The sequence below is a fragment of the Glossina fuscipes genome, unplaced genomic scaffold, assembly GCF_014805625.2.
Source record: "Glossina fuscipes isolate IAEA_lab_2018 unplaced genomic scaffold, Yale_Gfus_2 2, whole genome shotgun sequence".
Lineage (NCBI taxonomy): Eukaryota > Metazoa > Arthropoda > Insecta > Diptera > Glossinidae > Glossina > Glossina fuscipes.
Window position 1 is genome coordinate 873196 of NW_023998416.1, and position 24391 is coordinate 897586.

General features: G+C 31.8%; 1 protein-coding gene and 1 long non-coding RNA gene across 8 annotated transcripts in view; one reads left to right on the plus strand and one right to left on the minus strand.

Moving 5' to 3' along the window:
* Positions 1–24391, plus strand: part of LOC119634189 (neuronal acetylcholine receptor subunit alpha-7) — a 293482-nt gene that overhangs the window by 242596 nt on the left and 26495 nt on the right. For 5 of the 7 annotated variants that reach the window (XM_038028209.1, XM_038028215.1, XM_038028212.1 and 2 more), the window contains 4 exons: positions 14185–14365; positions 15908–15983; positions 19719–19913; positions 22479–22565. In XM_038028209.1, the coding sequence (XP_037884137.1) occupies positions 14185–14365; positions 15908–15983; positions 19719–19913; positions 22479–22565 (539 nt within the window). The remainder of the gene's footprint in view (positions 1–14184; positions 14366–15907; positions 15984–19718; positions 19914–22478; positions 22566–24391) is intronic. The other 2 variants (XM_038028214.1, XM_038028211.1) reach the window with 1 other exon arrangement.
* Positions 1–24391, minus strand: part of LOC119634193 — a 223050-nt gene that overhangs the window by 150454 nt on the left and 48205 nt on the right. The gene's annotated exons all lie outside the window — the stretch shown is intronic.

Genomic DNA, 24391 nt, shown 5'->3' on the forward strand with positions numbered 1-24391 from the left:
ATTTTATTACAAAATAAATATTAATTTCCATCATAAATATATGTTTAAAATGAGCAAAGAATTAAAATAGCACTAGATTGTCCGGAAGATATACAACACGAAAGTGTGCAGATTATATTTTTAATGAAGAACCCATCCTATTCTACCTCCTATTGCTACCGTGATAAGCCAAGACATAATCTCTAACCTCAAGGCAATACACATAAGTAGATGCCAATGATTTTCTCATATTTATGAATACTTTGAAGAATTTTACACTTTTATTTATATACATTGTGTAAAGTCGAAAACCCATATATCAGGATTGCGGCTGCTACAAGAGATTAAGGCGAAATGTAGATGAAAATGACAATTTTACATTAACATAATATCATAAACATTGTTAGACAAAGAAATAAATCCGTACTGCCGAGTAAATGCAATTCGACGAATTAATTAACGTAGATAGTATGAAGAGAGGATACGCATAATAAAGGTGGGGAGAATAAGTTAATTAATAATAGGAAGACAGAGGAAGAATTAAAATAACGAAAACACTGAAATTCGCTAACCATATGGGAACACGGCTATGGTCACGAAGAAAGATGTGGAAACAGAATTGATACGTTTTAGTATGACTAACCGATAAGTGTTGCGCCTTCATCAATCGAGCATACGATCGCCAAGCCTCATAATTAAAGTTTGATCTAACGCGCCGGATATTAAACTTGACTATGCTTTTCAAACTGTCTATAAACATAACGTCGTATCGCATGTGTATTTGCCGCTGTAAGCATACCAAAGGGCGGATAAGGAAAATTCTTTTTCTGAAAATAGACGCTTAGCAAGCCATGTTCACTTTGAAACACCACAAGTTTACATTCTGAGGATATATCTACGACCGAATAAAGATAGTAAAGGATGTTTTTGTCTTGCTGTCTTCTATATAATTGTCTTAAAAATACTATATATCCCATAGGTTTTTATTTTCAATTTGATTTAGAAACGCGGTTGAAATTTCCATAACAACCGGGAACAAAATGTTCGTAACTTTTTTGTACCTAACTTTTGGCATTTAGATGAAATCTCGACTAATGTTGCACTGTCAACTCTCTCAGGTTATTTAGATGACTCAACTAATTTCTATTTCGTTACCTACGATTAAAGATGAATTACTTTTACATTTTACACGACCTTAATCTAATTCAAAGGCGTTCTTAAAAATATCTCAGACAATTTCTTATTGATCCTTTCATCATCGATTGCGTGGCACATTAATTCTGATATTCTGAGCCAAAGCGTCTCTTAATAGCAGTAGTAATTATGCTCGAAGCTACAAAGAGGTATAAAAACTCGAGTAAAAACAAAAATTACTTTCAAACAAACAAATTTTATTACAAAAAATCAATTTTAATATTATAACACGCTTATGTTATGCCTCTTTAGTTAGTCTACCATATCTAAATTTTGTAAAAAAATTCAATTCAATCCGAGCCCCTATAATTCCTAAACTAATCAAAGATATTTGCAAAATTATTTGATGTTTGCATAATGTTATGCAATAAGGGTAAATAATACCAACAAAAATCTATATAAAATACCCATAAGCTTTATTTACATTTTTTATAGGTAACAGCCAGTGATTGATGGTATATTCATTTTGTTATAGCGTCTGCAACATTTTGAAGGACACTTCAGCAACCCTCTAAGGTGCACATATATTCTTGATCAGTATTAAATTGTGAGCAGATTTGGCCAAGCTCGTCTGTCTGTCCGTGCATGCTTTTATGGTAAACATTTTTCCGTTACCCAAAAATTAAGATATGGGTTGCAAATACGGCAAAAAAGTTCTTGTACACAAATTAAAGAAAGATGAAATCGTCCAAAGGGTATAGCTATGGTAAAGCAAAACGGCTTTGTTTTCGAAAGTCAGAAAATTGAATCCTTTTCTCCTTTACTCACAAGGCACCAAAGATATAGAGATAAAAAAAAATAAAATGGATAAAACGTGACACGCCTACTAATATCGAGTACAGAATATTGAAATTTTTTTTTTTTTCATTTTTTCTTTTTTAAGATGAAGATGGTGATGGTATAAAAGATTCGGCCAAGGCCGTACGTAATTTTCTTACTTATTCTGTTTTTCTTTTCGTTTTTTTTATTTTCCAATTATTATTTATATCATGCCGTCTATATGGTTTACATGAAATTGATCAAAAATGTTTAGTTATTCATTTGAATTTTTATACTTATACCAGAAAGGGTATGTTAAGTTTATTAAATGGAGAAACCTATCAGAAGCCGTACACAATGTACGCGTAGGCTTAATCGATTTAATAGAGTAGGTCTTGTCGTTTATTGAAAGTCAAGTAAGACTGAAAAATCATTTGAATTATTCAGTGAATGAATTCGTCGAAACTGTAAAAGTTGATGGTCACCACACTTCACATCAATACGTTCACGTTACTACCACTTGTTACCTTTAAACTTAAATTTATTTAATTCGCAATATTGAAAATTCTTAATGTAATCCTAGGATAAATGAACTAAATAGATGAACACTTTTCTCTTTGTATTTTAAAAATTTATTAACCAAAAACACATACATAACCAATTGCTGGACATTGAAACATGCGAATTAAACACATACATAACCAATTGCTGGACATTGAAACATGCGAATTAAACATTGTGTTCCCTTTACTATCAAATTGTTTGCGCATTTTCTAAATCAAGTTGAAGAGATTATAGGGGTCCATTAAATTGAAATAAATAACGAGTTATTAGGTGAAAGCATAATTATTGCGCTTTTCTGCCTCATTACCATATTAACAAATAGCTTATACTAAAAATTTCTAAAAACGTGATTATTTTTATATACTTGTGATTATTTCTTTAAATGTAATTCATATAGCAGTGCGACTACTTTTACAAAATATTGTACCAGGTCAGTGAAAAAATATTCGCCGATTTTATAATAGAATTGAGAAAGTATTATAGACAAGTGAGAAAATTCTATTCAGTTCAAAACCTTTTATACTCATCATCGTTATCTTGTGAAACAATTAAAAAAAAGAAAAAAATATTAATTTTACTTACTTCATAGTATTGGTTGGACGTGGCTGATTTTCGACTTTGTGGTGAAATAATTTTGCGGTAATTTACACCGTCTATGTGCATGTAGTAGTATGTAGTTTATAAGTAAAAGACAAAGAAAACAACCGCGGCCCCAGTTTTGGTTGCATAGGCGTGTGGCCGTTGTAGACCTGTTTGACCTGTTTGGGCCATTTTCGAACTCTTTTGCAAATTTCTTCTTTTTTTGCTAATGCAAGAAAGTGTGCCATAGACGCCACGTCATTTTCAGAAGAACAAACGAACCGACGGGCGTGCTTAGGCACAATCTGAACTTGCATCTCGTCAAGAATTTATATGCTTTACGGCTTCTTTTCCGAGAAAGAAATTAAATTTTGAGACATTGGGCAGGCGGTCGTCAATTTTACCCATCTTTGTACAGATACTAGAACATAGCACATACATGCACATTCTTGTACGTTTATTTTCTATAGTTTATGAATAAAGAGAAAAATCGGGGTTTTTTTTGCTTCATTTGAAGAACAGAGGTGTTCTCAGTTTACATGGTACTGCAGGCGTGTCCTTCGACCGATTTAGCCGATTTTCAATAGCAACCCGCATGCAAGAACTTTCAATGTTTTCGCCAAATTTCTGACGAATTTCACGCCTATCAAGTATGCTTTTTTTCTTTAATGTTGGCATTGTGTGTACATTTTTCATATTATTTTTCACATTATTATCCATTATAATTATTTCACAAATAAAAAGCATATCATATTCCCGGTCAAATAACCAAATTTTTTGAGTAAGTTTACCAAGATTTTACTGATATACATAAAGAAAAGAGTTTTTACTTTAAGTAAAGTTTATCTCGGCCTTTTTCCATTTCTATGCTCAAACAATTTCTTAACATTGAAATGGTTTTTGCTACAAGATTTTCTTATTCCAAATATATTTCAAATTTTGTAGAGAGCAATAACCATGTTTTAAACCAGGAATAAACTTTTTTCTTAATCATAACCTTTATATGTCTTTGTGTTTATGCCTTTGGTGGTGCCATTTACATCTTTGTCGGATTTGTTGTTCAAGAACACGATGGCCATTTAAATATGAATGTAAAGGGAAAATTCGTACTAAGAATACGTTGCCTGGCCGTTTATATTTCATATAGTTTATGACCAAGTATTCCTGCCACCATTGAAATTGGACAATTTTTAACGTGTTTCATGCCCAATGCACCGAACAAAATGTTGTGCAACTTCCTTGTTTTCAGTTTCCTTTAGTTTGTCTTCTTTTCTGGCCTTGCCGTGCTAGACATAAGAGTACAGAGTGCCGTCCATTGGACATGACACTTGTTCGAAATTTCGAAGAAAGCACTCAAAGGCTTTGGTTTTGTGCGGCAAATCCTTGTGACTGTAGGCGATATCCGTACTATTCATAAAGCTTTATGTCCCGGCAGTTTGCATGTGTAGGGTGGAGTTTCAGATTTTGCTTAAAGGCTCCCAACTGCGTGCAGAGAAGAAAGATGAATCACCCTCGCCACTCTATTTGCACATCGAATTAACATAACTGATGCCGTACTTATGTACAAATATCCTTACAACAACTTATTGTGCAAAGATGAAAGAAATTTTGTTCACCAATCAAATCCTTTAATAGGACTACTTGGCTTCCTCATCTTGCTTATACGTTCGTTCGATAGTTGCTCATATACATAAATATTATTTCCTCTTCGCTCCGTTAACTACCTATAATCCTTTTTGAAAAGCTGGTCATCTATGGAAAAAAAGAACAAGAACAATTGACAGCCAAACAGAGCGAAATAAGTCTTCAACAACTTAACTTTCCTTCACTTTCCTAAAAGCATTGTTTAACTCATATGCTTAATGCTTTACTTCAATCATTTTACATCCTAACAACATTTTTACCCTTATCCAGGATACATACTAAGCATACATATGCCTTTTGACGTTTAAATGTATAAAGAAAATTCAAATTATGTTAAGTAACTTAAAATTTTGTTTGGCTCTATGAAAGGTAATAGACAAGGCAACACTATTGTTGAGGTTAAGGCGATGCTTGATCGACACATTAGAAACAATATCTGTTTAAAATTTTCATTTTTTTTTTTTTTTTTTTTTAATTATCACCGGGATCTCGATATAATATGTAATAATATCAAAGTTCCGAAAACGATATAGATTTGCTTAATACTCTGTAATTATTTAGTCATGTTACTGCTATTTTTTTTTTTTAAGGAAAAATTTTTTTAAAATATATATATACGAAAATTCTTTAGATTCTTCTCAATATTTCGTATCTCTGACAGTATTTTGATTTTATTTTATGCAAACTCTTACCCAACATTTCTTATCTAAATATTTTGTAGATATTTTAAAAAGATACAAACTTGCAGAAAGAGTAAACCTTTGCCAACTTATATATATATATAAGTTTGGGGAAAAAGAAATCCATTATTTTTTCGATAGATGGCTGCACTGATAGACTTCTCGTAAAGTATCGATCAAACAATTTCATATTTATGCTCGTTGGAAAGGTGACATTTCGCAGTAAAAAAAATTCTTTTGCTGTTTTTTGTTTGGTGCATTCAGTTGTGAGTTACAGCGTGTTAAAAATGGAAGTGAACAAAGAGAAAATTCGGTACATTTTACAGTTTTTCTTTGACAAAGGCGAAAATGCAAGCCAGGCGGTTAAAATTGTGAATGGTGTTTATGGTTTCGATACTGCAACAGCCAATTATGTGCAATTTTGGTTTCGTAGATTCCGTTCAGGAATTTTTGATGTTAAAGATGCACCTCGCACAAGTAGGCCGGTCGACGAAAATGTCGATAAAATCGGAGAAATGATCGAAGTTGACCGGCATGTTAGCAGTCGCAACATCGCCCAGGAGCTAAAAATCGACCATAAAACAGTTTTAAACCATTTACACAAAGTTGGATTCAAAAAGAAGCCCGATGTTTGGTTGCCACACCAATTAACAGAAAAAAACATGATGGATCGAATTTCCATCTGCGAAGCCTTGACCAAACGGAATGAGATAGACCCATTTCTTAAACGGATGATGACTGGAGATGAGAAATGGATCACATACGATGACCCTGTGCGAAAACGATCGTGGTCAAAGAGCGGTGAAGCACCTCAAACGGCCAGGAAGGTTTTGCTATGCATTTGGTGGGATTGGAAGGGGATTATTTATTATGAGTTGCTTCCATATGGCCAAACGCTAAATTCTGATCTCTACTGTCAACAACTGGACCGTTTGAAGGTAGCGATTGACCAGAAACGGCCAGAATTAGCCAACAGGAGAGGTGTCGTGTTCCACCAGGATAACGCTAGGCCACACACATCTACAGTGACTCGCCAGAAACTTCGGGAGCTTGGTTGGGAATTTTTAGTGCATTCGCCGTACAGTCTGGACTTGGCACCAAGCGATTATCATCTTTTTCTTGCATTGCAAAATTTCTTTAATGATAAAAAATTGGAATCTAGGAAGGATTGTGAAAATCGACTACTAGAGTTTTTTGCAAATAGAGACGAGGACTTCTATGAGAGAGGCATTTTGAAGTTACCTTTAAAATGGCAACAAATCATACAACAAAATAGGTGCATATTTGACCCAAATCGGACAATCCGAAGCATGTTAAATAAAGTCCTGAAGTTCGTATAAAAATAATGGATTTCTTTTTCCCCAAACTAATATGTAAATATAGATAGTGCAAGTCACTAACAAAAAGAAATAAATTAGAATTTTATTGTAAATGCCCCCATAAATTGTGTACAAAAATGTACTACAAAGTATATAAAAATTCATAGCATTGGATTATTGTTTTTTTTCTTGTAATGCAAAAGTTCAATTATGTGGGTGGGAACTTATAAATTCTATGTGTATCTCTGTTTAGTATTTCTTGCTTACAAAAATGAAATCTGCACTTTGTTGTAATTTACGGAAAACTCTAAAGGGAATTCCATATCTGTCTATAATCTGTTTTTTGTTGTTGTTGATTTTGTTGCAATGCTTGGCCCAAAATAAATTAAAAATTTTTCAATTTTTTTCTTTCTACATTTTCCCGTATAATTTGTATATAAATATTTTGTAATACTTTCTTTTACCGTTAACAAGTGTAAATTTTGCGTAAAATATTTAACAAATCATTCTTTTATATTTATTCCAATAGGTTTTACATTGAATTTAATTTTATACTTTTTTTATTTTCCTTTTAATACCTTTCGTTTGCATAAATGGAAGCTTAATGAAGACTTAAGTTAGATCTTCTTATAGCTATCGCTTTAAGTATGGATATGCATATGTCTTGTTCACAAAATGTGAATTTGGTATGAAGGTAACTGCTCTCTATCAGCTACGAAATGTAATCAATCTAAATATAAATATGTGCATTCCAAACGTCTCGTGCCGAATCTATACCGAAAGCTATCTATCTATTAGAACCTGGTAAAAATGCAACTCATCACTTGCTGAAGTTGTGAGGAAGCTTTTTGTAATTGTTTTGTACCCATCACCAAAGCACGATGGTAAGGTATATTCATTTTGTGAAAACGTTTGCAATGCCTAGAAGGAAGCTTCGAAGTATATATATTCTTGATGCTGTATGCTTGTCGGTCACTGTAAAGTGTGTCATAAACATTCTTCCGGCCTGAATTTAAAATTTGCCTGAAAGATTGGAAATTTTTGGCGGCAGGTTAGTGTTGAAAATGGCGCAAATCGGCCAAGGGACACGTCAAGAATACTGTGTAAAGCGAGGACATATCTGGTTTGCAAAAACAATAAGAAACTGATTTTTTGCTCATTGCTCATAAACTAAAGCAAATAAATTTACAAAAATTTGAAGGCACATTGTATGGGCGACGCTGTAGAACCTTTAGAAAAATGGAAAAAGCGGCTACGCCATGTGCCGTAATTTCAGTTTCATATTTGACATGCGCCTAAGCAAGTCCGTGCGTTCATTTGCTCGCCGGAGTAATTGTCTACTAGTCCTAAGAATTCTCCCGTTCGAAAAAATTTAACTATCGCCTAGAAACTTGCATAAGAATTGGAAAATGAACCAAACTTTCCAAAGAACCCGCCTACAACACCCACATGCCTATATAATAAAAAACTGTAAATATATCTGCTTTCCGTGTTCTTTGCTTGTTACTAATAAACGACAACACATACATCAAATAAATTTTCACTTTTATTGTGAAAATAGAAAAAATCAGACGCGCCCACTCAATATTGTAGGATATGAAAATTTAGTTCTTTTCCTCTGTTTCTACTGAGGTAAAAGATTCGTTAGTAATCGAATATAATTTTCTTACTTGTTGCAAAATCGAACCGTTCTAGCATTGCAATAATAATATTAAGACTTGAAACTCATTCGTTAGATGAAATGCTCAAACTCCAAAGATGACCTCACATGGCTTCTTAAAAGTTCTTTTTATACATAATTGTTTATAATTAAATCCGTTCTAAGTAATTAAAAAGTCAGCAAAGTATATAAATTTGATCATAAAAACAAATAAGAATGCTTTAGTCAAGCAAGGCGGACCATTAGATACCATACACGACTTCGCCTGATACAGTCGTTCATTCATTGAATTCATTCAAGTGAATTCGAAAAGTTTACTGCTTTCTGGTGCATTTCAAAATTTGAAAAGGAGTTTTGTAAGAAAATCTTAATGAAAATTTTAATTTTTATACTTAACCCAACAATAGTTTTCCCCGTTTGGTCTAGATATTCTGTATTTTGATTATTCTGAAAGATTTAAAAGAAACAAGTTCTCAAGTTAACGAAATAAGTAATTGAATAGAAGAGTATGAATGAGCAGACCATTCCTATTAATTTCCAATTCGTCAGACACAAAAAAAAAGAATGAAAATAATTTTAAGAAGTCGTAGTCTGGGGTTAATTTGTTTTTTACGCTATCCAAAGAATCCGGTCAGCAAGCACACAAAGTCACATACTAGGCAAAGCACTTGTTATTGTTGGTAGAAAAATTTTCTATTAAAACCAATCTTTTGTCGATCAGCTTCAAGAAGGATATAGTGAGAATGAAATTTGTCGCATTATCTAACCTAATTTGTCCCATTATCTTCTCTTCTTACTTAAGAGTATTTATTTTTTCTGAAAATTTATCAGTTTTACCAAAGTCAGCAATAAAAGAACTAAATAAAAAAAATACCCCGTTCATCCGTCCCTTTTATTTGATTTACGTTATCTAATTCAACTCAGTAAATTCATTCGGTCAAAAAATTGAACTTGTAGCAATTATACTATACAGATAATGGCCGCCACTCAAATTTTAACGGCACCTGTGCTTTTCTGCGCACGGATCTCTCGGATTTTCTTACTTCTAATTCCTAGCATTATGTTTACACCGCAGTTAATTCTTCCAAAAGCGAAACCCTTTAATAACCCGTAGCAGGTCGGTCTTAGTCTTAACATTCCAGCGTTATTAGACGAACACCTTATCGTCGACGATTATTACAAGAAGCCCAGTATAAACGATTGCTTGCTTCAATTATTTTGGCAAGAAGTATTCGAGCATCGTCTGCTCGCTTCGATGGTTACAGCAAGAAGAAGAAAATGATCAATCGTCATTTACCTCAACACCTATCACGAACCGCTTACGGCGTCAAACTTTTGTCGCCTTATTTCACTTCGAATAAGCTCAACGATCATTATGCCACAAAAAACTTTTAACTTAGATTAAAGATAACTCGCATTTGCTTACTTTAATCGAGTATGATGCACGTACAGTTAAGTTATGGGAACGAAATAAAGAATGACTTTTGTCCTCACTTATATATTCACCTGCTTATTCGCTCTTTGAACGTAAATTATGAAGAACTTATACCGAGGTTGTGGGACCGTAATGAAAAACAACTTCTGCCCTAACTTATCTGTTCCTCTGGCTTTGAACATTTACGTTGACAAATTACAAGATAAAAAATACAAATTTCCTTAGTTACTTGCTAGATATATTGAATAGGGCTTGATTAGTGCACGAACATTTTCACAATCACTCAAAAGCTTTAGGTCGTAAGGAATATTAAGCTGAAACTACCTATAAATGTTTCCCATGATCATGTATATGTGAAACATACTTTGGAATTTCACAATTATTCCTTCCAGATATTTTATTTAAGGTTTAGTGAATATCAGAAACTCATAGCTTCTTCCTTTTTTTTTTTTATTATTAGGTTTTTGGTTTGTTTGTACATCAACCAATACCTATAGCATGGAGGTATTTATCTCTTTCTGTAAGTGTATGATAGGAGAATTTAATCATAAGCAAAGCACTTACAACCAATATAGAACAAGAGTTATTATGCGTCAGAGTGCCTATGGTGACAAGTTTATGTGTATGGCTGTTTAATTAACCAAAGTTTCTGTCCACCACACTATAGTAAAACCAAGTTTGCTGATCTGAAGTTTGGTAAAAAACTATAATAATTTGGACGTAAATTCTTATAACGGGAGTATAACTGATATTAAACGTAGAGAAAAAGGGGATTTTACCTAAGTTTGTTTTTTTTTTTTTTTTGAATTCTTATGCTTTAATGCATTTATTGAAAGGTGATCCAAAATCATAGCAAACATTATATGCCCTTAATGCGGTTCGGTCATTCGTTTCTACCGGTATCAACCATGTAACTAGCAAACAACACTTTAAACAATCTCTTAGTTTTGTTTCATGTTCATGAATGTTTATCCTCAGCAAATACCTTATGGCTCATTTCTACTAAATGTGTACACCACTAACCTCATCATAACGGCATGTATGTTTACTTAATCTTTCTCTATCATTTATATCATACATGAAGTATGCATACACATATGCTTTGTTTATCGCCCGTACATGAGGATTTTACATATACAAAAAGTGTGTATGCATTTGGAAAAGTTTTCTCTACTTTTTTTTTTTTCATCTGAATTCTGTCAGTTAAACAATTTAGTTTTTTTTTTTTTTGCATTTAACATTATAAAAATCTGTTGCTTATGTTTTTTGCCAAGTGTTGGGCACATATGCTTTCACAGAGGTTAAAATGAAAAAAGAGTTAAGTAAAAAAATAAAATATAATAAAAGAATGCAAACGTGTACCACTTAAATGAGATTTTATGGAAGAGAATGCGAACTTTTTGTTAAAGAACTTTTAAAGCAATACATTGGAGAGTTTTAATAAATCACATATTCCCAAAAAAGATTACGTCACAAGTATTACGTTAAGTAAAGCAAGTTTTAAAAAGTTTTTTGCAATAATTTAGGACAAGCGACAAGAACTACTTACAACGGCATATTGCCGTAAATGAAAAATGTAGCAAGAAAATGTGGTTATGTTTATTGTCAGCTGCCTGAAAAACCAAGTTTGTCAGCTTATTTTTAGTCCCCTTTTTTTTCTTTCATAAAGAATAACCAAAGCATTAGTAGATTAATAGTTTTAATCTTAGCCTTATACACATTGCAAAAACATAGAGGCTCTTTACAAAGAAGCCTCTAAAGCAAATGTACACTAAATGCTAACTCTATTTTGTTATGACCCCTTACACGATTACTGTCCATAATTTCAGGTTTCAGAATTTTAAATATATCGACGAATATTTTTATTCGCCGTGGTGCATATAGAAATAACAGTCCAGTGAAGGTTTTCACTAGCAATAGATGAGTGAACGTTTTGAATATATCAATTTTTACGAACAGCCATCGTTTCGATGGGTAAGTTTTGTGAATCGTTGCAGGGAGAAAATTGAATTTGGCTCAATCGTTCCCCTATCGATTAGGAATAAAAGGATAAAAAATGGGTGTGATCTGTCAGAATGCGCCTCCACAATGTAAAGAAAGTTAACATAACCATAATGCCGCGATTACATTCCTACATTGCTACTCAAATATTCGGTAAAGCCGCGTGCATGCAATTAACAGTAGAATAGATGAGTTAACATTTGTATTGATATCATTGAGTTCTCTTTGATAAGATTTCCATTTTATCTTGCTTTCAAAAGACACGAAAAGAAACGTTGTCTTCAACCGTTTAAGCTGGTAAAGTTTTATGACACTTGGAGTGACGTATTTCTTATCTCATACCGTAACGATATACCCTGCGATATCATAAATTTCCGGCTTTTATTGATAGTGTATATGAGATTCATTTGAAAGTCGCCTGTCGAGCTCCCATAAACTTTCCAAATTCATTCGTAATATAAACATAGTTAAGGGCTGACTCTACAATCAATTTCCATTTGGAATTTTGTGCAATAATCTGAACGAAAGATATAATTTAGGGGTTGACCAACAGATCTTAATTGTATCATCAAGTTTATTGTAATGTGAAATCTATAAATGGGTCGATTGGTAAGCTCCTGCATTTTGGCAATGGTATGTTAATACACTTTCCATTTATATCGAAGGAGCAATGCCCCACTCCTGACGTATTCTTCTCCTATTTTTTTCCTTCTCTCACTTTGTTTTGCAAATTGTTAGTTTTGAACTTTTCGTAAATATTTTATATATTTTTTATATATATATTTGCAAACGAATTATTATTAAATAATTAACTAAATTCTCAACCTGCAAATCTACTCATATGTATTTGTATTGCCTCGAATTTAATTAATAATTTGCTATGAATCTAAACAAATGCTTAAAATTAAAAATTAGTTTTTCTCTGATAATCAATTTTCATTGCATACTTTTTATTATGAACACGATATCTACTACTTTGAATTCACCAAGTAACTCTTTTATATAGAAAAAGTTCCTCGAAATTGTACGGAGCCTTATAGTCAAATACTAAATGGAGACGCTACTGCAAGATTTTACGCCTTCCAAAATCCTACCATAGTGGCAAAAAGTTGTCTCCTTTTTTCGCTGAGAAAATAGCTTTACGCTAATCATGACTCATCACAGCACGGCCATTCAAAATCAATGAATGAGACATTCCGCTTTTTGTAAAAAAGATAAACATCTAACTTTGAAGCTCTCCGAATGCGAGTAGATATCCTTTCAATCTATCGTTACTCATAAAACCAACCTTTATCATCTATCCTCCTAATATAGATGGTTTTTGGGATAGGGAGATTAAATTTTGTGGATTAAAACTTCTCTAGTCAACGAGGAAAAATTACATATCTTTCACAATGTGAACCAGTTGGGTACGCTTCTTGACTATTGAAGATATCTTTTGAGATTATTGACGACGAGACGATTTCATCGTCGTTTCGAAATGATCTTATGAAAGTCCATCGTTTAGTCTGTAACAAAATAAAAGGATGAGCGGGTACGAGATGGACATCGCGTTGATCAGAAATGTCAATTCCAGAAATAGATTTGGAAAACATGTCATCATATATCCGTCAATCATTTGATCTCTATATTTCATATAGTAAAAAATTATTTCAAAAAGTTTCGCAATATGATTATATTTTAAAAGTTGGCCACGCTTGAACCCGCCAAAGCCTTTTCATAAAAATTTCAACGAAGAAAATTGATCTTTTTATTTAGAACATGTAATCCACATGAAACCACTAAATTCACTTATGTGAATTAGTTTCCGATTATTTATCGAAACTGAAATCTGTGACACTTCACTTTTCATAAATAAACTGAACAAACGCCAAATAAATCTAATCTAGTCGCTAATGCGCTATAATGAGATATAAGCAAACCGCACTGAATTTTCAGCGAGCTGCCGCTGAAGCCAGAGACCGCTAAGCCACTAATGGGAAAACGAGCACTAAACTATTATAGATAAATATTACTCACGGACATCCATCCATGCATATATAACCTTCAATAAATTTAAATAAAAATTGCGACTGAACAAAAACAAAAGCCTTAAAGGTTTGACGAGGGATAACCAAAAAAAAAAAAAAAAAAAAAATGGTGCGGTAATGCAATTCATGTAAAAAAATATAAACATTTCCAATAGTTGATTAATTTAAGAAGTAATGAACAAATATTTGCGATTAAGTATCTTAGAAACGTTTCGTAAGTTAGTTTAAACCATATTCATATTCATTTAAAATTAAAAAAAAAAAATATTTGCAAATTTTGAAAAACAAAAACAAATCTATATATACAAACAAAAAAAAAAAATCAAAATATATACTTTAGCGCGGATGAGGGATTCGATGGCACGTATCACACCAACATTGTGGTCAAGCATAACGGCAGTTGTCTGTACGTGCCCCCTGGTATCTTCAAAAGCACATGCAAGATAGACATCACGTGGTTCCCATTCGATGACCAACACTGCGAAATGAAATTCGGTAGTTGGACGTACGATGGAAATCAGGTAAAGTGTGTATGTGTGTGTGCCACACCATACAAGCAAAAAAAGAGCAACAATAACAAGTTGTACCAAATTTTAAGACGGTGATGAAAAAAATTAATATAAAAAAAAAAAAATTTTTTTTTTGTTTGTTTTTATTTTAACCCCATTATTCTCTTAAGAAAGATGATGCTTTAAATTCGTAGGAAAACTCTTGATATAAAACACAATGCCTTAATATATGCTATGATTTCTTTACGGACATTCTTTGAAATTTGTGTTCAATAATGTAATTATCCCTAGAGATAATTAATCAAAACATAATTTCTTATTAATTTTGAATTGCGTTCAATTCAATTTTTAAGATAATAAATATCATAATTATTTCTTTGTTAGCTTACTCGTCTTCTTTCATTGAAATTTCTTATCGCCGAACAGAATAATGACATAATCATGGAAAATGCAATTAACTTAATATTTATTACCCGTAAAATATGTAATGTTTTTTGTATTAATAAAAACAGTGTAAATTATGTTATAAAAACCTTGTTGCATTCATATGCAATATTCAATCAATTTCTATTAAAGCATTATTTTTCTTATCGATTAAATTAAATTAAATTTATTTAATCTCTATTAATTTTTGAAATCTTTAATTTTTTCTTTTTTGTTTAATATTAAATGTTACTTTAATTATTCAGCAGAAAAATGATTACAAACCACTGCGTTTTTGTGAATTGCAAAACCAGATTTGAAAATAACTTATTTCAAGTTTTTTATCCCTTTAAAGTTCCGAACGGGCAAAGTAACAACAGAGCATAGGTTTATCTAGCTAAGCGTCATACAACAAATGAATATTATTTTTAAATATTAATATTTACTTTTTGAATGCCAGCTGTGAGAGCAATGGGCCAATGTTTTTGTTTTTTCTGTTGCCTTTCTTCTTTTTTTTTTCGACTAGAATTTAATGTCTTTATCCGTTATATACAAGAGTAAAACAATGAAACAAATCAACCTGATTGGAATCATGTGTGAAATGATTTTTTTTTGTATTTCTATTCCCAAAATTGATACAAACAACAATGAAACAAATTGAAATAGTTGAAAATAGCACGAAAAAAAAAAAAAGAAAAAAAAAATTTCGTTTCAACTATTTTGCATGGTTTGCAAAAGCGAGAATTTCAATAAGAAATCGATGGATAAGGAAAAACCACTTCAAATAAAATTTTGTAAAAAATTTTATAAAAATAGAATAAAATTTTTTCAATTTTTGTAAAAACTCTTAATGAAATTAAAAAAAAAAGAAAAAAGTAATTAACAATTACGAAAGGAAACATAAAGAAATTTATTACTTTGAGAATGCGAAAAAGCGATAAAATCAAATATTTATCGAAATCCTTTTTAATTTCTTTTCATGCAAATTAAATGTTAAACTTTGAACAAGAATTTTAAGTCAATTTCCTTTTAACACATTTATTTATATTATTTCCCCCTCGATTACATCAAAAACATATTTCTATGATGGCAACGAAAATGTGTTTTTGTATTGTAATTTTATTAACACAGTTGGATTTGGTTTTGAATTCCGAAGATGGAGGGGATCTTTCCGATTTTATCACAAACGGCGAGTGGTATTTACTTGGTTAGTAAACTCATAAATTCTCTATCTTACTTCCTAATTCTCTCTATCTGTGTCTATAGTACACCTGTCTCTTTTTTACTGTTTTCTATCTATATATATATATATATATATATATGTATGACTGACGTTATACACTCAGCAACTGAACATATGCAAATTTAATTTGATATCAATTTTTTCAAAAAGATCTTTTAATAACAAATAATCGTTTCGTTAACATTAACGTATATAAATTTTCTAATCAAATTTGCATATGTCTTCTCATTTATTGCTTATGCTTCACTATTTTCTGTAATCGCTTTAACATATCATTTATTTTATTTTCTCTAATTTTGATACAGTTATGGAAAGAGTAAAAAAAAATATCTTCTAGTAATAAGAAATATTAGTTCTTTTCTATGTCTTCTTTTCTTATGCTTTAAGTAAAGATATTATCGAAGGCATGTCATGAGTTGTATAACACTCTCACAAATATACTCTGTTCATTTTCAGTGTAACGTCATAGCCCATCAATTTTAGAAGATTAATTATAGAAATGAAATCTAAAATCTCGTTATCTAGAGCTTCTCTTGTCAAGAAACTTTTACAATAGAGGTTGAAGTTAATTTTCAATAATATGGGTTCATTACCGATTGTGGGTTATATTCCCGCAAACTATTTAAAGTGCTTATCGTATCATTCGAATTAGCCCTGAAATTATTGGCCAGCGTGATGAAGCAAAAATGTTCATTTCTTATCCATTGAGTAAAAGTTGTGCGCACTGGCAAGTTCTGGGCTACGATAAATCGATCTGTTCATCCTACAACTACATTAAAGTGTTCCTTGTTAATTGCCTTAAAAATCTTGAAGAATTACGGATGCTCGGATACTACTAACTTATCTAAGTAACTAATTAAGTAACAATATCCGATTGCAAAAAAGTAAGGGACGAATTTGACGTTTTTTGTGTTATTATAGTTGAAGCTTTAATTTCAACTTATTATCATATACGATTAGATAAATACTTGCCTTTTTCTAAAAGAGTTTTATGAAAGCAAACATACGCCGATGTCGTCAACAACTGTTCACCTGATGGTTCGCTAGAAATTTATTAATCATAATAAGATTTCCTCTTTTGTAATAATCTTTCAAAGAGAATCGAAAATTATAATAGATTTGTGAATAATTTCAGACGCCCTTAAAGCTACTTATCATGAAAAAGGTATCATGGAAATGCAATAATAACATTTTTAAATGCGGAGCTTAGTCACCGTCAACTTCAATACCCTTCTAAGCTTTTGACGAACGATACTTGACTGGTCTACATCCAAGCTGTCGGCCAGCATTCAAGTTGAAAAGCTTTCGCCCCCTTTCACGACTATCAAAAGTGCCCGATCGTCGAAATCCAATAGTCGACCTCTTCCTGGCTTATCTTCCAAGCTAGTAGCGCCAAATTTGAAACTTTCGCTAACTCTGCCCCCGCCAAAAGAATTTTTATTAGAATGTAGCACGCGAAAACACGCCTAATAATTATGCACCACCCCAATACCTTGTTTGTGATAACCATAAACTACTTTGCTATTACTCAACGAATGTTTGCATCTTTTCATCAGAAATTAAATCCAATTTTGCTTTCTCTATGTTCTTTTTCAAAATTTAAATGTCATTGATACAGACCTAACATATTATATACATATAATATTCGTTAGCATATTAAATGCAATAAAACAATAAAAATAAAAATTTGTTTTTTTTTTTTTTTTGAAACTATTTCTTTTGTGCACATCACTTATGACATGCCAGAGAAATGAGAATAAAAATTTTTATTTAATTTTCATAATATTCGATGTTAACAAAAAATATTGTCATGCCTTTCCGTAGCATATTTTTCTTTATGTATACTTCTTAAGCAGCTTGCAAGTTATTTCTTTATATTTATGTTATAATATATAAATATATTAAAAATGTTTTTTATGTATTTATTTACATTAAAATGCCTTTGTACAGAGAATTGATGGGAGAATACCGGAAAAAAAGATATATACATATATATGGAGGGAATCGAATATCTTCTTCATATCCGACAATCCGTTAACTATATTGATTGAATTTTAAGCAGAGAATGAAATATTTATATCCATATCTTGTTAAGTAGCAACGAATTGGATTTTTAATATAAATTGTTAAAATTTAGACCAATAACTATCGGGCATAAGTTTTCTTTGAATTTCGTCATGGTGGAGATCGCTGTTCTCAATTGAAAAGAGAATGTGTGTAAGAGTTTCTTACTTACTTTCACTTACAATCCTTTCAAGATATAATAATTAAAGTTTATTTTACTTAATTCAATTAAAAATAATTTTACTTAACAATGAGAGCGATTTCATTGACTTGGTGAAAATATTCCATTTGAAATCACTGGCATTTCCATTCCATTCAGATCATTAAATGATCAATTTGTTAATTAAAACAAATAAGGAAAATAAGGAGAAAGTAAAAAATAAAAATAATAATAATTAATCGTTGAAGTAAAATGAGCTTCCGCCTGCCTATCTGAGCGATAGGCATGCCAAGTGAATCGTTTCTTCTTATCGTTGTGCTTAATTCTTCCTTATTTGCAGCTTCCCTTTTCCTTTCTTTTTTGTGAGTAAACAAGCAAACTAGTGGGCATATAGTAAAGACAGATCCTAAACTCACCTTGAATCGATTTAAGCTTGTCTGTCCGTCCGTCTACTTGTCTGTTGTTTTCTTTTTTTTAACCTACAGGTCACGACCAGAAAAACTTAAGCTATACCCTAGACGCACCTTCAATCGATCTAAGCTTGTCTGTCCGTCCGCCTGCATTGTTTTCTTTTTTTAACCAATAGGTTACGGCCAGAATGGCTTGAGCTACACTCTAGACGCACCTTGAATCGATCTAAGCTTATCTGTTCGTCCGTCTATCTAGTTTCTTTTTTTTTAACTTGACTTGAGCTAGACTCTAAACCCACCTTGCAGCGATCTAAACTTATCCATCCGTTCGTTTGTCTGCCTGCATATCTGAAAGTTAGCGCAGTGCATTTTATGGTGAGTTGCCATTGGCTACAGTCGTTTTACTAGTTTTTTGCTAGATTCCAGTTGAAATTACCGGAATTATCTTCCGTATAATGGGACTGTTTCGTAAGCGAGCAAGCTTTGTTTTTGATAGATAAAGCAACAAATCGATTAATATAATTGACTTGAATTTTATCAAAGGATACTTACAAGTGTTACAAATGAAATAGTACATTTAATATATCCCTCCACGATCTGTGTAATAAATTTTAATTGTTTAAGCCATTAATATCAGAGAGAGGCAATCAATTTTTGTAAAGAATTATTTATTGCCCTGAAATTGCAATATACGTGTAATTTGCTAATTTAAATTCAATTTTACAAAGGCATTGCGAGCAGCGAAATTAAAAATGATTTTCTGCTGCAGAATGAACAATGAAATTTAAGTCATTCCTTTTTTCTTATTAAGTATATAATACGATCACCTACAATGAATACAATGTAAAATGTTTTGTTTTATTTTGAACAAAGAATTATTTTTTGTTTATATATGCGTGTTTAGATATTGCATAACTGTTTGTGGAGCTGTGTAGATGAATCTAAATACAGGTTAAATCTATCAATATTCATTCACTAATTATTATTTTTATTTTTTTTTTTTTTGTTTGTTTGTATACATGATGACTAATTAACTTGAAAATGAAAATTCGCGTAAAATAATAGCAATGCCCGGCCAAAAGAATACCATCACGTATGCCTGCTGTCCAGAACCATATGTGGATGTAACATTTACAATACAAATCCGTAGACGTACGCTGTATTATTTTTTTAATTTAATTGTACCATGTGTGCTGATATCATCGATGGCTTTACTAGGATTTACATTACCGCCCGATTCGGGTGAAAAATTAACATTAGGTATGTATTACCTTTTCAAAATTATATTCTCTTTCTTCCTTTTCTTTATATCCTATCTTATATACCATGTATACATATGTCTGTATGTACGTATAAGTGTTTTTATTAATTTCTATCTTCTATATAATATAATAATATATATATATGTTCGTATATTCATAAGAATCAATGTTTTAAGTATTGAAAATTACATATATAAACATTCTATTACAGCTCTCAAGTAAAGCAAAAAAAAAGAAAAGAAGAGAAGAGAAAAAAATGTTTCTTAAGGTATATGAAATTAAAAGCCAATAAGAAAGCATAAATGAAAGAATATTTTTTCAAATTACTTTAGCGGTAGCGAAATGAGGAAATGCTGGATTGTTTATTAAATAATGGCATAATAATAAACTGATAATGAATAAATTAATTAATTAATAAATGCATGTAAAATAATTTGAGGTTTGAGTGTTCTTTTCAATATTAAATAAAGCGCATTACAAATAAAAACAAGAAAATGTATTTTAAAAGTCAAGTTAGTTTTTGAAAATTCTGAAAATAAAGACTAAGGGGAAAGGAAATTATAATCATTCATACGCAGCGTATAGAATAACATATAATATATTTATTTTTTTTCTTGCTATATGACCAACCAACCAACTAGGGGACGTCACCAATTCGTATTATACGGTGATGGTCGGAAAGAAATGGGAAAGCGGCCACAGCTTAGTGAGTATGTGCCCAATCGGCAAGTGTTATGTCTTCACCGACTGAGCACTCACTTTAGCTACGACCGACGTACTCCACCGCATTGAGATTTGAACCCGCGAACACAGACTTGCTCGTCGCTATTCTTACCTACTCGACTACTCATGCGGATATGCGGATAGAAATATTTCCTATTTCTTACACTCACCACACGATTTGGTAAATGTTTGTAATACTTAGAACCACGCGTGGAATATATACTTGATCAGCAGAAATAATACTTCTGTCTGCCCATAATGTGCACCTGTTCATGGAAATCTCAATAGTCACTTCAAACCCTTTTAGAAGGGCAAGGCAGCTTCCACCTTGTTTTCATCACTCCCGCCGGTTCGAGTTTCTAAGCTCACCAATACTGTTTTATACTATTTGATATTGACAAATTTCGAGCTTTACCTAAATTATTATTAATTCGAATTTTAGGTTAGGTCATGAGTTTTTGCTTAATAAAGTCTCAAGGTCGGTATCGAAAATCACATAAATCGAATCAAACACATCTCTCAGAAGCATTAAGAAAATCTTAAGAAAGTAAAATGTAGGGTATACATTAAGGTTACAGTGCTGCTTATCGATACTTATTACTTATAACGCTTGAGGCTATGAAGCTGGTAGTTGCAAAGAGTGCTTAATGATCTAAGGATAAGAGGTGAACGTACACGATATGTTGCCCCCGACGGCCATTAATCATACTACCCGCCTTTTGGGCACTCTTCCAGCAGTCGTCTTTTTCACCATGCTTGATGTTTCCTCATTTAAAACAAACATCCACATCCATGCCCCACTAACTATACTCCTTCCAGACCACCATCGTGTTCGCCCGTGTAGGGGATATCGCCTGTGCGACTGGTCATATACAACAAAAAAAAAAATTGCGCCAAAAAAAATCTTGGGCTCCGTTGGATGTTTCCTCGGGTGGTCCTAATAGCGAAGTCAAAGGGATATAACCCATATGTGTGAAACGGTAATGGTCAGAAAGAAATAAAGCAAGAGAAAGCGATGGAGGGCGGGCGTAGCGTATTGGTTATGTGCCCATTGAGCAAGTGCCACGGCTTTGCAAACTTAAGCTCATTAAAATTAGTTTTTCTTTTGTTTATATGAAGTTTGAATATCTGAGATATGGAAGTGATTTAATGTTCAAAAAGTACAGTCCAGAATTACTTTTGAACTGGACATCAAATATGGGTCAAATATGACCAAGAGTAGTATGGACATTCCATTGCAAAAAAGTAAAGCAAAAAATTTATTTTTTGATTACAACTAAACAATTTTTCTATCAGAAACCGAGCATTTGACTTTTGAAACCAACCGATGCCACTATTAATTTGCAAAGCTTTTAAGAAAACGCAAAAAACACGTATCTTACAATGCTCGAGATAAAAGGCAATATTGATATTAAAAAAAAACTAATTTGACTTTTTAGAAGACATTCTAAACTAAGTAAAAAAAAAAAAATTGTATAGTTTAACTTCAGTGCATTAAAAAATAAAATTTAATCAAATTCTTAAGTAAACATTTAAATGAAAATATAAATGTGATCTATTTTCTTCTCAAATGATTATATTTTTTTTTTATATATTTTGAACTTTTCTTCAACTTTTCGGTAAAATAATTTCAAATTTGTTTTTATTAATAATTTTTGCATTAATTTTAATAAATATTCTATTGGATCAGGTTCAGAAACTTTGAAAACTTTTTTGATAGGTTTTATTTATTTATTTATTTTTTTTTTTTTGATTTCAAATACAATTTTATTTTATAAAACATTTTTTTTTAATTTATTTTTCTGTTTTCTTTTATTTCTTCAAAAATTTCTTATTTCAGGCGTTACTATACTTCTATCCCTAACAGTTTTCCTAAATCTCGTTGCTGAGTCAATGCCGACAACGTCGGATGCTGTTCCTCTTATAGGTACACAAAATATTTCAAATTATTTAAAAAAAAAAACAAAACAAAAAGCAAATCATAGTAGAAAACTTCATAAATATATTTTCTTTTAATTTTATATACTTTAATTTTCCCAATTTAATTTAAAAAAAAAAAAAAAAAAAAAAAAAAAAAAAAAAGACGAGGAATTTTCTAAAGTCTATCATTAATTGGAAAGTTCCTTGAAAGAAGCATTCCAAACATAAAAGCCCTTTACATTGAGAATGTTTTCCGGGCATTTCTTGTTTTCAACTGAAATCACGATCGTATTAACTCATAATGAAAATGTGAAGATTTCACGCGATTAAAATTGTGTATTCAAGTACCTTAGATTGCTTTACATTAGTTTCTCCGTTTCTTGTGCAAGGTCAGCGCTCGAGTTGACAGAATGGGAATTTGTTTGTATGTGCTTAAAATTTAACTTATATTTAAAAACATTTTTATATTAAATTGAGTTAAAGTTAGTTTTGTGTTCAAGTGAAAACAAGCTCGAAACAACTTCAATACACCTAACCAATAAGCAACGAATTGGAAATATAATAAAATTGAAATTCAAATGACCTCGGACATCTATTTGAGACATATCTTTGATAGCCAGGACCTGCAGTCAATATATAACACGTGCAAAGTATTATGCTAAAAATCGGCAAACGCGAGCTGGCCGATGTGGGTCATGTTCACAAAACTTTGAATTAAGTGCCATTTTTATGCCCTGCACTACTTGTACAAGGCTATATTACTGCGGATAAAAAGTAACGAGACTGTATTCGAGCTGTGATATCGATATATACATTTTTTTGGTAGGTTGGTATGTCTGTTGCGAACTGCCGACATAAATTTCGAGACACATGCCCTGTTGGGTTAGCAATAGCAGCGTTTTAGCAGCAGTATTAAGCTTGTACAGATATCTAGAGCGTCTGGAAAAACTTGCGATAGACCCCGCCTTTTATTATACTGATCGATTCAGAATCACTTTCTGAACAGATTAAACTTGTCTGCCCGTCTGCGCGACATATTTTCTTTTCTTGAAATTGCAAACATTTTGATGCTTTGGCCCAGAGACAGTGGACGTTGAAAATTGCTCAGATCGGATCCTTCCCATATAACACCATATTTCAAAAGGTCGTTAGACGAAGACCTTTATTAAGCAAATCTCTATAGGGTATATAAGGTGGGCCATGCGATCATGTAGCGTTTTTTGGATTCCTTTTTTAAGCTGGTCACGCCCAGTTTTCCACTTGACTTTTAAAAGAATATCTACTACTTTCTGCCCTTATTGAAATCTGAAACAAATGAAGTGATCGATCTTCACTTTACCGCAAAATTGCTTAAATTTTATAGGGACTCACTTATTACTCTTCTTTTCAATGCCAACTTCTGGGCGTTCATAACCAAATCAATATCAAGTATCTATTTACTTTGTATATTTCTAATAAGAGCTTTAAACTTCACTTAAAGAGTAAAATATGTAAAGGGCTCATGTGTTTTTTTTTTTTTGCGCCAAATTGGGCTTTAATTAAAAACATACAACTATTGGCTTCTAAACCACAAGGACAACGAAAACAAAACTAGTTTATACTCTCAAATGGAAGTTAATACTCTAAATATGTGTTTTGTTCCATTTTCTTTTTTTTTTTTGTTTTGCTATTTCGATATAAAATTTTTCCCTAAGCCTAAACAATGAAAACTGAAATCAATGTTTGTGTTTGTTCAATCCTCAAAACACTAGAACTCATAAAAACAATATTATTTTTGATTTTCTCTTTATGTACTCGGACACATCGCAAAATATCCTTACACATAACTGTTAT